Source organism: Podarcis melisellensis (genome assembly GCF_964234715.1).
Source record: "Podarcis melisellensis genome assembly, chromosome: 8".
In the NCBI taxonomy this organism is placed as follows: domain Eukaryota; kingdom Metazoa; phylum Chordata; class Lepidosauria; order Squamata; family Lacertidae; genus Podarcis; species Podarcis melisellensis.
In genome coordinates, this window is record NC_138540.1 from 89,486,972 (window position 1) to 89,502,352 (window position 15,381).

Sequence of the window (15,381 nt, forward strand, 5' to 3'; positions counted from 1 at the left end):
CCCTTTTTGGGGTGAGCAGAGTAGATCCTAAATAGGACTGCTCAGTCATGTATACAGCTGCTGAGCTACTCAAGGGCCTCTTTCCTTGAGTCAGAATGACTGAATCTGTATCCACTGCCCATGTGCCGGTTCATGTCTAGGGGCTTCCATATTTCACGGTCCTGCTCTCGTTACTATTTGCCAATCGTCATGGGACTTTTTTGGGTTTCAGATGGGTTTTTGGAAGATGCCTGTGCGTGAATTTGTTTTATGTGTAAAGATCTGTGTATGGTGACCAACATACAGTCTTCACAGTAAGGCTCTATTCCAATGGCATGAGTATCACGATGACCGGTAGATTCTTATCTGCTGCAGCCTTCATCCACCTTCACAGCTGTTGTAACATACCGCTTGTTATCTTCCACCTGTTCTGCCATTGAGGACTTCCTGGATCATTCTTTGTCTAGCTCCTCCCATTTGACCTTACCACATTGAGTGACCCTGCTGAGTGTACAAGACTTCTGATGGCTTCATTCATAAGGATCATAGGAACGTGTGAGGCCACTCACCGCGACAAGGTGATGATCCAAATCCTGTGAGAAATACCAGTTTTGTTCCCCTGTTGCAGAACTGGGGATGAGAGTGAGGTCACTTAGTGAGTTGTTGTCTGCCTGTGATGAGATCTAAATCAGAAATTGCCCATCTCCCTCTATGTTCTCGGAAGCATTGTTATTGCATGCTTAAATTAAGCCTCAATGGATTTTGAGGATGTTGGCTCTTCAAGGGAAAACATTTGCTGAAAGAAAGCTGCTCTTAAATGCATGCCTTCATCTCTATGAAGGAAACCACTCAGACTCTCTGTCTCCATTTTGCAGGGTATGGATGAGAACTTCTATGTTTGGAGATAGTACGCCAACAAATATCAATTTCTGTTGGGGAGGGCTCCTGCATGCTCTGCTTGTGGACTTCTCAGGGACAAATGATTGCTCTGGTCACCGTAGAAAACAAAAATGCTGGACTAGATAGATTCTTAGCCTGTTCCTGTGGGCCTGCTGCTACATTCTTCTGGTAATAGGCAAAGGAGGTGGCTGCAATAACTTTATGCATTCCTATTTCCTTGAGTCGTGAGAAGCCCCAGAAGCTGGGACTCAAGGCAGCTCACAACATATTAAGAAATATACTTACTGAATACAGTGGACGCTCGGGTTGCGAATGTGATCCGTGCAGGAGGCATGTTCGCAACCCGCAGCACCACATCTCCGCACGCGTGAGTCGTGATTCGGCACTTCTGCGCATGCGCAGGTGCCAAAACCTGGGAGTAACCTGTTCCGGTACTTCCAGGTTCAGCACGGTTCGTAACCCAAAAACACGCAACCTGAAGCATCTGTAACCTGAGGTATGACTGTACAAAGTAATACAAACTAGATAAACACAATACAGTAGTTAAAATAAGATGGAATGCATTTAAAACCAGCATTAAAATAATGATTACCTTGATAGATGAGAGATACCCTGAAGGAAGGAGACTTTTGTGCTTTCTAAATTTCTTTTATTAACACATCCATAAGCAGAGCAGCAGGTCCCAAGAAAACAACTCTGCAGCCTCCTTAAGTGGCACCCCCAGTTTTAGCTGACTTCAGTGTGAAACTCCCAACTTTCTCTTCTGAAACCACCTGATAGTGGCACACACCTGCCCTTTCCCTCAATGGAAAGGTCTCGCTTTCTATAAGCCTTCTCAGTACCTCATTCAGTAACTTAGATGTTGACAAGATGTTGTTGCTGTTTAGTCGTTTAGTTGTGTCCGCCTCTTCGTGACCCCCTGGACCAGAGCATGCCAGGCCCTCCTGTCTTCCACTGCCTCCCGCAGTTTGGTCAAACTCATGCTGGTAGCTTCGAGAACACTGTCCCACCATCTCGTCCTCCGTCGTCCCCTTCTCCTTGTGCCCTCCATCTTTCCCAACATCAGGGTCTTTTCCAGGGAGTCTTCTCTTCTCCTGAGGTGGCCAAAGTCTTGGAGCCTCAGCTTCAGGATCTGTCCTGCCAGTGAGCACTCAGGGCTGATTTCCTTCAGAATGGAGAGGTCGGATCTTCTTGCAGTCCACGGGACTCTCAAGAGTCTCCTCCAGCACCAGAATTCAAAAGCATCAAGAGAGGCTTGCCACATTTCAAAAAGTCCAATTCCCGACACCCCCAAAGTTGTTGAACTTTGTTGAGCTTTTTCTTTCTTTCTTTAACTTCAACTCCTTCCTTCCTTCCTTCCTTCCTTCCTTCCTTCCTTCCTTCCTTCCTTCCTTCCTTCCTTCCTTCCTTCCTTCCTTCCTTTCTTTCTTTCTCCCTGCCCAAAGGGAAAGGGGGCAGTGGCGCAGCTTCCCTCCCCCAAACAAACAATAAAAACACAACAACCCAGTGTCTCTCAAGAGCAGATTCGTCTTTTTCTTCTAGCAGGGAAAGAAAAGGAGGTTCCTTGTGGAGGTCCCCCTTGCCTGTGCTTTGGGAGGTGGGACTGAGGAGGTGAGTTCCTTTGGATCTGCTCCCAAGCAAGTGGCCACAGGTGTCCTGTTCCCTTTTAGCCGGGCTCCTCGCCTCCTCCTCTGCGTCCTGGAAAGGGGAGCGATTGTCTTCCTCGAGGCAGCAGCTTTGGCAAGGTAATACAGCAGCTGTCAAGGGGGGAGGAAGGTGGGGGCAGGATAACTGAGTCATCTTTATTTTCCTCTCCAGATGCCTGGCAGACTCTCGCCCTCCCCTCCTGCTTCTCAACTGGGGCTGCTGCGCGTGGGGAGGTTGGGAGCACGAGCGTGCTTTGGGTCTCCCTATGTAAGGGGGGGGGACACATCTTCCGCAGCTCAGTGGGGGAGGGAACCGGGTTCCCATACATACGGGAAATTCCGGACATCTCTTTGAAATTCAAAAAATCCCACAGGACATCCAATTTCCTGGCACTTGCAGAATTTTCCAGACGTATGGCACAAGCCTGTCACAAAACATCTCCTAACCCATGGGTAGGCAAACTAAGGCCCAGGGGCCAGGTCCAGCCCAGTCGCCTTCTCAATCCGGCCCACGGACGGTCCAAGAATCAGCGTGTTTTTACATGAGTAGAATGTGTGCTTTTATTTAAAATGCATCTCAGGGTTATTTGTGGAGCCTGCCTGGTGTATTGACATGAGTATAACGTGTGCTTTTATTTAAAATGCATCTCTGGGTTATTTGTGGGGCATAAGAATTTGTTCCTTTTTTTCCTTCAAAATATAGTCTGGCCCCCACAATGCCTGAGGGACAGTGGACAAGACCCCTGCTGAAAAAGTTTGCTGACCCCTGTCCTAACAGATTCCGTTGATGAAACATCAAGTCAGCCATTTCTGCACTGTTAACCAGTAATCTGTCTAATTTGTGGACCGCCCTGAGACCCCCAGGTAAAGGGCGGTATATAAATTCAATAAGCAACAACAACAAAGGGATGTTCAGCCATCGGCCATAGCAATCTGAACGTCAGTTTTATTGGTCCTTCTTTTTCTGGGTTCTTGAGACAGCGCTTTGGCTTGTTACTGCAAAGCAAGGAGGAGAGTAAATCTTCCCATCTCATGCTTCCCTACCCATTTCCAATGAATGCTATGTGAGAGGAGAATGGCTAAGAGATCAGGGATTGGGGAGATGGCTTGAGAGGGGAAACACAGCTCCAAGCCTCTTTTCGGAGCAAAATTAATTATGTCAACTGGCAGAGGGCCGGGGTAAAGGATACCTGTGCTCCAGCAGGTGAATGAGGTACTAATGAGTTTCAAGTTTTGCTGTTGTTCATGACAGATTAGCATAGAACTTGGTTTCCCAAACTGTGGTCCATGAGTTTCATTCGGTGGCCCAAAGCATTTCTGTGAACTTGTCATTGAAGATGAGAGTTCAATACAGTGGTACCTCTGGTTGCGAATGGGATCCATTCTGGAGCCCTGTTTGCAACCTGAGAGGAACGCAACCCGTGTCTGCACATTGCCACTTCTGCGCATGCACATGACATCATTTTGAGCGTCTGCGCGAGCGGCGAAACCTGGAAGTAACCCATTCCGTTACTTCCTGGTCGCCGCGGGACGCAACCTGAAAAGATTTAACCCGAAGCGTCTTTAACCCGAGGTATGACTGTATAGTACAGTGGTACCTCGGGTTAAGAACTTAATTTGTTCCGGAGGTCCGTTCTTAACCTGAAACAGTTCTTAACCTGAGGTACCACTTTAGCTAATGGGGCCTCCTGCTGCCACCGCACTGCCGCCACATGATTTCTGTTCTCATCTTGAAGCTAAGTTCTTAACCTGAGGTACTATTTCTGGGTTAGCAGAGTCTGTAACCTGAAGCGTCTGTAACCCGAGGTACCACTGTATGTGGTGTTGTGGGATGGGTAGTACCTCTGGTGGGGGCCATGTTGTGCTCCTTCTGGGGTAGTTTGTCCACCTTTGGTCCCCCACCCTGAACTCATCTCTTACCTGTAGCTCCCAGAAGTTGTCAGCGTGCGACAGCGGCCACACCCCAGAAACACAAGGGCGTTGTGTCGGTTGCCGGCACCTGGGGCAGGGCAGGTGTTGCTCCCCCCTGGCGGACTGGGCAGCAGTCAGTCCCTTCCCCGGTCAGTGTCTAATCAGGAGAGTCTCTCCTTGCAAACTAGCTCCATCTTGAGAGCAGAGAAGTGATAAACCAGGAGCACTGCCGTGTTGCCTCACCCTCCTGTCCTTGCAGCAAGGCAAACTGGGCAACATACATGGCTCCGGCAGTGCTTTCCTAACTCCCTTTTCTTCCCTCCCTCCTGGGTGGGCAGTGGCAACGCAATGGCACCCTCCCTCTTCCTCTCTCCCTCTTGGCCAGCCCAGGGAAGGCACAGGTGTGTCTTCTCAGTGATGGCTCCCACCTGGTGGAATGTGCTGTCCCATGAAACTATGGCCCTTCAGGATTTAACCTCCTTCCACAGGGCCTGTAAGACAGAGCTATTCTGCCTGGCCTTTAATTTGAATTCAGCCTGATCTTTTATTTCCCTTCTCTTCCCTCGCCTTTTATGAAGATTAGCCGCTCTGAGACCCCACAGCTAATTCTCCCCTGGTCTCCTCGCTGGCCCAAGTAGGACCAATTCAGCCAGCTAGCCCTGGGGATTATCTAATTGATTTTTGAATTTTATTGTTATGCATGTTTTTATACTGTATTTTATGCTGCTTTTATAAGTGTTTTAAGTTTGTTGTTAGCTGCCCTGAGCCCGGTTTTTGAAGAGGGAAGGGCGGGGTATAAATAGAAGTTTATTACTTATTATTATTATTCATTGGCCATGAGGAGAAGGAGGCCTGGGCGCAACTTGCCTCCCTGCAGCTCTGGCCTTGATGAGGGAGTCTGTTGTGGAGGTGCCCAGGGCCATGGCTCCCCCCCCCATCCTATGCCACTGTGAAAATGGCTTCAACTGGCAGCTAAACCAGGTGAGGGTGGCTGATGGCACCTTGTACTCCTCCTTCCAGCAACTCCTGCAGCCAAACTGGTGCAAAACATATTGCTCTGCTTGTTAGAATTCCTGCTCCATGATTGCAGTCATGGGATTGTTGTCTTTCACATGACATTATATGTTTTGACTCCACCGCGTGGGAAGTGACGGAGACAGGATGTTTGTGTTCCTGTGTTCCGTCAAGTGGGACTATTGTCCTTTGTTCTTTTTCTCTTTGCTGTCTGATGCTAGAGAGAGAGGGAGCCATGTTGCAGTGCTCTTTGTGTGTTTATATGTAAATGAAGTAGATTAGCCAAAATGCTGAGTTGCTGAGGTCTGTTTCGCAAGCCGCGCAAACTTTGCCGGTGTCGGTTGGCATCGGTCGCTGTGATGTTTGGGCTGGAGAAAGCTTATGAAGCTCCTGAACAATTGACCAGGAGGGAGAGAACATGCCAGTCGGGCATGTGTCTCTGCTAGGGTCCTACTCGAGTGTAGGCTGAACTCCTGACACTGCTTTCCTTTGGACCACATCAACAAGACCGAGGGGGAGGGGTATTGTTCCCTGGCCAGCCCATGACCTCCATGCACACTGCCCCGGCTTGCGCTCCAGAGAGGTCACTTTGGTGCTTTGAACACAGCAGTATGACTTCACCCCTGGAGGCGCACTCCATTGTCTCTCAAGACAGACAGATGCCAACGACAATAATATAATAAAAGAAACAATTAAAGCCAGAAAAGCCATTAAGCGTTCCGCCAAGACCAGCAATTTCCAAGTGGTCCATGAGAGGTGAAGGTGGGAACTGCATACACAAGAGAAGCTGGAGAATGGGGGAAATAAATAGAAGTTGGATACTTCTTCCCTTTTCTTTGAACCAGGTTCCTCCTTCATGCTAGCAATTTCAATGATAACATTTAATACAATTGCATTTCTTTTTAAAAGCTGAAGGTTTCGTTTCAGTTGACTAAATATCCTTTGATTAAAGCTTACAGGCAGGAACTATGTGATTAGCACTGCTATGTTCAATGGTGCTCACTCCTGTTGTTGTCTAGTCGTTTAGTCGTGTCCGCCTCTTCGGGACCCCCTGGACCAGAGCACGCCAGGCACTCCTGTCTTCCACTGCCTCCCGCAATTTGGTCAAACTCATGTTCGTAGCTTCGAGAACACTGTCCAACCATCTCATCCTCTGTCGTCCCCTTCTCCTTGTGCCCTCCATCTGTCCCAACATCAGGGTCTTTTCCAGGGAGTCTTCTCTTTTCATGAGGTGGCCAAAGTCTTGGAGCCTCAGCTTCAGGATCTGCCCTTCCAGTGAGCACTCAGGGCTGATTTCTTTCAGAATGGAGAGGTTGGATCTTCTTGCAGTCCATGGGACTCTCAAGAGTCTCCTCCAGCACCAGAATTCAAAAGCATCCATTCTTCAGCGATCAGCCTTCTTTATGGTCCAGCTCTCACTTCCATACATCACTACTGGGAAAACCATGGCTTTAACTATACGGACCTTTGTTGGCAAGGTGATGTCTCTGCTTACTCCTAGAAAGCTGCAAAAGACTGCAGTCATGCTAATCCCAAAAAACTGGGCATTGTGCCAAGAACTGCTGCTCTGTTTGCATGTTCTGTTGGATCAACACAGCTGCCTGCAATTTTTGATTCTCCTTGGAGGGATGGCTTGTTAGACTATTCCGTTCCACCTTAAGTACAGGCATGACTGTTGATTGTCACATGCCTGTTTACACTCCAGCACAGCTTGCTGGGAACTTCCATTTGTGTATAGCTTTTGCTTTTGCTGCTTGCTTCGACACAAAAGGGAGAAGACATGTTTTTTCCTTTGTCTTGATGTACGCTGAATAAACTGCCTGTAAATATGCTTTTGGGACGTGGGTGGCGCTGTGGGTTAAACCACAGAGCCTAGGACTTGCCGATCAGAAGGTCGGCGGTTCGAATCCCCGCAACGGGGTGAGCTCCCGTTGCTCGGTCCCTGCTCCTGCCAACCTAGCAGTTCGAAAGCACATCAAAGTGCAAGTAGATAAATAGGTTCCACTCTGGCGGGAAGGTAAACGGCGTTTCCATGCGCTGCTCTGGTTTGCCAGAAGCGGCTTAGTCATGCTGGTCACATGACCTGGAAGCTGTATGCCGGCTCCCTCGGCCAATAAAGCGAGATGATTGCCGCAACCCCAGAGTCGGCCACGACTGCACCTAGCGGTCAGGGGTCCCTTTACCTTTACCTTTAAATATGCTTTACACAGCCTCTCTTTGTCACTTCTGTTGCGTGTTAATTACTCTGCTGATTAGAGTGTGCTCCAGCTTCTGAAGGCTTCTGAAGCTGCAGGTCCCTGTTTCATGCTAAGCCAAGGACCAGAGATTGCCTGGCCGGTGGGCTTGAGCCAGCTGTGGGCTTGCCAGTTGCCCCCGTTTGCTTGGAAGCATCCCAACATGGCTATGGGGGTTCACAAGATGAGATCCTGCACTTCCACATTTATATCCCTGCTTGGCAATAAACATGGGGTCATAGTTGGGTCATCTAGTCCAACCTGCTGCAATGCAGGAATCTCAGCTAAAGCATCCCTAAAGCAGTACATGTGAAAAGGATCTAGGAGTCTTGGTTGACCACAAACTTGACATGAGCCAACAGTGTGACGCGGCAGCTAAAAAAGCTAATGCAATTCTGGGCTGCATCAATAGGAGTATAGCATCTAGATCAAGGGAAGTAATAGTGCCACTGTATTCTGCTCTGGTCAGACCTCACCTGGAGTACTGTGTCCAGTTCTGGGCACCACAGTTCAAGAAGGACACTGACAAACTGGAACGTGTCCAGAGGAGGGCAACCAAAGTGGTCAAAGGCCTGGAAACGATGCCTTATGAGGAACGGCTAAGGGAGCTGGGCATGTTTAGCCTGGAGAAGAGGAGGTTAAGGGGTGATATGATAGCCATGTTCAAATATATAAAAGGATGTCACATAGAGGAGGGAGAAAGGTTGTTTTCTGCTGCTCCAGAGAAGCGGACACGGAGCAATGGATCCAAACTACAAGAAAGAAGATTCCACCTCAACATTAGGAAGAACTTCCTGACAGTAAGAGCTGTTTGACAGTGGATTTTGCTGCCAAGGAGTGTGGTGGAGTCTCCTTCTTTGGAGGTCTTTAAGCAGAGGCTTGACAACCATATGTCAGGAGTGCTCTGATGGTGTTTCCTGCTTGGCAGGGGGTTGGACTCGATGGCCCTGGTGGTCTCTTCCAACTCTATGATTCTATGATCCCTGACGGATGGCCACCCAACCTCTCTTTAAAACCCTCCAAGGAAGGAGAGTCCACCACCTTCTTGTGGGAGTCTCTTCCACTGCTGAACAGCTCTTACTGTCAGAAGGTTTTTCTGAATGTTTAAGCAGAATCTCCTTTCTTGCAACTTGAAGCCATTGGTTCGAGTTCAGAGCAAGAGAAAACAAGCACACTGCCTCCTCCATGTGACAGCCCTCAATATATTTGAAGGTGGCGTGGCAAGAGAAATTGATGGATTATGCGGAATTGGCGAAATTGACATACAAACTGCAAAACAATGACAACTGTGACTTTAAAGAAGAATGGGAACTCTTTACAAACTACTTTAAAAAAACACAAAATGAATTGGCAAGTTTTGAATAAACATACACAAAATTATTGATTGTCAACATAATAGACAGATAATTTAAGGATCTTTACAATTTTATAATATGCAGAGAATAACATGTGCTGAAAAATCAGAGAGAGAAGCTGAGGGAAGTCTTTGTGGGGGGAGGGAGGGTTTTTCTTAGGGAGGGGGGAAATTGGGGGGGGATGAAGATGATATGCTTTGATACTTTGTTATGTTGAAATTCTTAATGAAAATTATTTTTAAAAAGAAAAAGATATTTGAAGGTGGCTATCATATCCAGGGACGCGGGTGGTGCTGTGGATTAAACCACAGAGCCTAGGACTTGCCGATCAGAAGGTCAGCGGTTTGAATCCCCGCGACGGGGTGAGCTCCCGTTGCTCGGTCCCTGCTCCTGCCCACCTAGCAGTTCGAAAGCACATCAAAGTGCAAGTAGATAAATAAGTACCGCTCTGGCGGGAAGGTAAACGGCGTTTCCGTGCTCTGGTTCGCCAGAAGTGGCTTAGTCATGCTGGCCACATGACCTGGAAGCTGTACGCCGGCTCCCTCGGCCAGTAAAGCGAGATGAGCGCCACAACCCCAGAGCCGGCCACGACTGGACATAATGGTCAGGGGTCCCTTTACCTTTACTATCATATCTCCACCCACTCCTCTTTTCCAAGCTAAACATACCCATCTCCTTCAGGCTTGGCTTCTAGACCCTTGATCATCTTGGTTGCCCTCCTATGTGCATGTTCATCTTCTTCCTCTCCCCATAATTTGAGCACTACTTCTCACCCTTGCGGAGGGTTTGGTGCCTGATGTTGCCTATGCGACTTAGAGGTTTCAGACCCCTCAAATTAGGAACAATACGAGAGTTCCCCAATATGAGAATTCCCCAACTCCCTTTGCTTCCCTATATGCAGCTAGTTGAGAAGACAAGTGGTGCATACCAGGGTGCAAGGCTGCAAGCTAGGACTCTGGTCCCTTAAATTTCTGCTAGCTCATTTCTAAGAGGTGGTGCTTGTGTACTCCTTATGGGCTCCTTACGGGGTCCTCGCCGTGGGATCACATTCATCCACTGCTTTTCCAGCTGCACTGGCTCCCGGTGGAGTACAGGGTCAGGTTTAAGGTGCTGGTTTTGATCTTTGAAGCCCTATGCAGCCTAAGACCCTCGTACCTACGGGACCACCTCTCCCAGTATGCCCCGTGGAGGACCTTAAGGTCCACAAATGACAACATTTTGGAGGTCCCAAGTCGCAAGGTGGTTAGATTGGTCTCAACTAGGGCCAGGGCCTTTTCGGTACTGGCCCCGACTTGGTGGAACGCTCTGTCCCAGGAGACCAGGGCCCTGCGGGACTTGACATCTTTCCACAGGGCCTGCAAGACAGAGCTGTTCTGCCTGGCTTTTGGTTTGGACTCAGTCTGACCCTTATGTTCGCCTCCCCTTATGATTTTGACTTTTAAAATGAGGCTGCGTTTTTAAATTGCAATTTAACTGTATTTTAAATTGGTTTTTCCCCCTTTTTTCTCTCATGTTTTTACTGAAATTTTATTGGTGTTAGCCTCCCTGAGCCCGACTCTGGCCAGGGAGGGCAGGGTATAAATACAATTATTTAATTATTATTATTATTATCACCATCATCATCATCATCATCATCATCACTCAACAGGCCTGTCTGGGTATCGACGTTCTATTACCTCGTTACCTGGATTGGAACCTGATTTTTTCCCCTGCTTTAACTTTCAAGACTTCCAAGAAATTGAAATTTCATTTTTCATTTGATCCCTGGCCATTACCTCACAGCACAGTTCCCACAATTTCCTGGGAAGAGGGAATGTCCTTTTAAAGCTATGCAAATATATTCACTGGTTTTTGGATGGGTTTATTGCTTTGCTGGATGTATTGTGCTTTAATAGGGACTTACTCTAAACATTTGCCTTGGGGTAGAAACGATGGCTTGGTTGCCACAGGTGTCCAGGACTGAATAAACTACTGTATTTTTTGCCTTCTAAGACTCACTTTTCCCCTCCATAAAAGTAAGGGGAAATGTGTGTGCGTCTTATGGAGCGAATGCAGGCTGCGCAGCTATCCCAGAAGCCAGAACAGCAAGAGGGATTGCTGCTTTCACTGCGCAGCGATCTCTCTGGCTTCTGAGATTCAGAATATATTTTTTCTTGTTTTCCTCCTCCAAAAACTAGGTGCGTCTTGTGGTCTGGTGCGTCTTATAGAGCGAAAAAATATTTGGCTGGTTTTCAGCCATTAACCTGCTTGCATGTCTCTGTAATTTCCTCTCCTTTCCTTTCCAGGTGGCCACTGTCTGGATCTGGGCCGCAGCGTGATTTGCAAATGCCGCCAGGGTTTTGCTGGTCCTCATTGTGAATTGAACATAGATGATTGTGCAGGAAACCCCTGTGCCAACGGAGGCACGTGCATCGACGGCCCCAACAGCTACACCTGCTCCTGCACCCTGGGCTATGGCGGAAAGGACTGTGGTACCCGCATGGACGCCTGTGGCTCCAACCCTTGCCTGAACAGCGGCACCTGCTACACCCACTTCTCGGGCCACGTCTGCGAGTGTTCATCCGGCTACATGGGCTCCAGATGCGAGTTCAAAGTTCAGGTTCCCACCCCTGTGAGCAGCCAGCGGGTGGCTGAAGGCCCCTTTCCTGTTGCCCTGGCCATTTCCTTTGCTCTGGGGCTCATGACGTTGGTGCTCGCGGCATGTGCCGCCGTGGCTGTGCTTCGGCACATGAGGCAGGGGCGCAAAGCTGTGAAAAGCAGTGTCCGCAATGACCTGGCGACCATCAACAACCTCAAGGAGAGAGATGGCTTCCTCATCTCCCCCGGGCGCTTTAAGGTCTCGAACAAAGACAGCCGATTCGGTGGAGACCAGTTCAACTGCAGGAGGAAGTTGCTGGATCAGAGCCGTGAGTCTGTCTGCAAGAAGAAGCTGGAAAAGTAAGTGGTACCCATCTGTCCCATTTGGGCTCCTTCTGTTTGCTTGTAACTTGAAGACTGGAGTGAGGTTCTGGGGTAGGGTGCATGGGCAAATATTAGGACAAGGTTATTAACGTATTTATGGGACCGCATCTCCTGGTCTGCCCCGCAGAGGACCTTAAGGTCCATGAATAATCATAGTTTAGAGGTCCCGGGCCCTAAGGAAGTCAGACTATCCTCCCCCAGGGCCAGGGCCTTCTCAGTGGTGGCTCCGACCTGGTGGAATGCTCTGTCCCGTGAGACCAGGGCCCTGCAGGATTTAACCTCCTTCCATCGGGCCTGTAAGACAGAGCTATTCCGCCTGGCTTTCAATTTGAACTTAGCTTGATCTTTTATTCCCCTTCCTTCCCTCCCCCTCCCCTTTTTATGAAGATTACCCGCTCTGGGATCCCACAGCTAATTCTCCCCTGGTCTCCTCGCTGGCCCAAATTGGACTAATTTAGCCAGCTAGCCCTGGTGATCATCTAATGTTTATTGGATGGATTTTCCCCCTAAATTGATTTTTGATTTTATTGTTATTCACGTTTTATACCGTATTTTATGCTGGTTTTTGTAGCATCAATTGTGTTTTAAATTTGTTGTTAGGCGCCCTGAGCCCTGTTTTCTGAACCTGGAAGGGTGGGGTATAAATAAAAAATTATTAGTATTATTACTATTTATTAATTGGGACTAGGCATTTCAGTCATGTTACACCAGTGATTTATCATCTACACCAGTTTATCATCTACACCTAGTCCATTTCTGGGTCCACTTTAAAGTGCTGGTTTAAAACCTTTAATAGCTTGGGACTAGGATATCTGAAGGTGGCGCTGTGGTCTAAACCACTAAGCCTCTTGGGCTTGCTGATCAGAAGGTCGGCGGTTCGAATCCCCGCGATGGGGTGAGCTCCCATTGCTCGATCCCAGCTCCAGCCAACCTAGCAGTTCGAAAGCACACCAGTGCAAGTAGATAAATAGGTACTGCTCTGGCAGGAAGGTAAATGGCGTTTCCGTGTGCTGCTCTGGTTTCAGTGTTCTGTTGCACCAGAAGCGGCTTCTGAAAGACTGCCTTCCCCTGTATATACCTTACAAAGCTTTAAGATCCTATTCAGAGACCATTTTCCATGTACCCTGGTAAAGTGGATGGCTGCTGAGCAGAGGGTCTTCTCAGCTGTGGAATAGACCCCCCCCCCCATGGAGCCCTGGCAGTGCCTGTATCTGGTGCCGTTCACCCAAGTCTTTTAAAACACTTGCATTAAAAAAGCAATGATGTGGAAACTTGGAGACTTTATTGAAGGCAGCCCTACTTAGGGAAATTTTTAATGTTTGATGTTTTGTCGTGTTTTTAATATTCTGTTGGGAGCCGCCCAGAGTGGCTGGGATATTATTTATTATTCTGAATTGCTACTTTGGGGCTTTATTCTCATCTGATAGAATGAAAGATTTCTATTTCATTTGATGGTTTATTGTGCTGCTCGTATTGCATTTTATTTCATGCTTCTATGAGCTGTTTTCAGTAGTAGTGGAAGTAATTTAATTTAAAAGTCCATGTAGATTTGGCAGGTAAGTACAAGAAAGCAACACTGTCCAAGCTAGTGATGCTCATAAAGCTGAGACATTGAGTTTATGCTAACGTGTTGGCTCATTGCAGTACATCTAAGAATATGTATATGTAGAAATCCTCATTTGCTTGTGAGATGATACTGTGATTTCTTCATGAAAAAACTATCTGAGCAGGATCCTAAAGGACTCAGAGCCTCATTCGTGGGATTGCTCCTGGAAACTGCCATTTAGATCTACCTCTTCTCAGTGTTTGTGTGTACATTTGTGGTTAACAGGAAGCAAGTATGTTTTACAATGTTCATTTCAAATTTTAAAAAAAATCAGTTATCTCAGGATACTGTGTAAGGGAATAAATGCCTTTGCATTTTTAGTGCTTCTGGTGCGAGCTATATAAATTACACAGAGGAACAGCCCTTTAAGATGGACCACCATTGCATTATATAGGCAATTACCATTAGCGTCCATCTGCCTCATCAGACAATGGAAGGCACCTTTGTGGGTGAAGTCAAACCATTGGAGGGTTACAGCGTCTGCTGTGGCTGTAGAGACCGATACAGGAGAGATATATTTTGTTGCATCTGGGACTGGTGAAGGCGTCTGGTTGTGTTGCTGCAATGCTCCAGGGCATTTCTTCCCTCCGTGCGCCTCCCAGTGGTCATTCCACCTGTGGTCACTGCTATGGATACACAACCTGACTGATTGTCTCCAGGCAATGCAGCTATGACTTAAGAGCATCTGAACTGCTTTACCATGCTGGATTTAGCAGTCATCTAGTCCAACACACTGTCTCCGACAGACAGCCTGTTGATGCTGGAAACTTGTGTGTCTGAAAGCAACTGTGCCTTCCCTTCTTGCTTGTACCCCAGTATTCAGTATGCTTGCAGGGCAGCAGCTGAAGAAGGTGCAAAAAGGGCTTTCTATCAAGTATGATAGCCATGTTCAAATATATAAAAGGATGTCACATGGAGGAGGGAGAAAGGTTGTTTTCTGCTGCTCCAGAGAAGCGGACACGGAGCAATGGATCCAAACTACAAGAAAGAAGATTCCACCTAAACATTAGGAAGAACTTCCTGACAGTAAGAGCTGTTTGACAGTGGGATTTGCTGCCAAGGAGTATGGTGGAGTCTCCTTCTTTGGAGGTCTTTAAGGAGAGGCTTGACAACCATAGGTCAGGAGTGCTCTGATGGTGTTTCCTGCTTGGCAGGGGTTGGACTCGATGGCCCTTGGGGTCTCTTCCAACTCTATGATTCTATGATTCAGCACTACCTCTGAACACTAAAATTCAATTTTTAGCTCTTATGATTAATAGCAATCTATAAACTCAATGATAAACAAATTGAGAGCACTCTACTGGTCAACACCAAGTTTTGTAGCAATTAAGTCTGTAAGCTTATTTCTGCATAGTGAGAAGAAATATTTTCTTTTGCTTTGTTGTGGATCAATTGCAAATCAGTTTCATTAGATGGCCCAGATCCCAGAGTCTTCATTTTCTCTTTCTCAGCAAGTGTTTTCTACCAGTAAAGAGACAGTAACTGTGAAGATTTAGTTTTGCATGAATGTTTTATTGAAACCTTCACCACACAATAAAAAGCCAAAGTGATCTAAATAAGAAAAAGGGGAAAAGGAAAGGAAAGGGAAAAAGAAGGGGGAAAACACAAAGTCCTCTCTCCAAGGTAGATCTTCACCCTTGCCTCACACAGAAGGGGGTGGACCTACCCAGTTCTCACTGGGGAGCTTCCCTTTCTTCTCCCAGCCTCCCAGCCTGGAATTTATTCCCTTCCCCACTTCTCACACAGGGTCTTTCACCAGCCAACCATTGCCTTCA

The 15,381-nt window shown here is 47.5% G+C and overlaps 1 protein-coding gene across 2 annotated transcripts in view; it reads left to right on the forward strand.

Annotated features, from left to right (window-relative positions):
* DLL3 (delta like canonical Notch ligand 3) overlaps window positions 1-15,381 on the forward strand; it is a 156,301-nt gene that overhangs the window by 85,339 nt on the left and 55,581 nt on the right. For both annotated transcript variants that reach the window (XM_081922099.1, XM_081922100.1), the window contains one exon: window positions 11,325-11,976. In XM_081922099.1, the coding sequence (XP_081778225.1) occupies window positions 11,325-11,976 (652 nt within the window). The remainder of the gene's footprint in view (window positions 1-11,324; window positions 11,977-15,381) is intronic.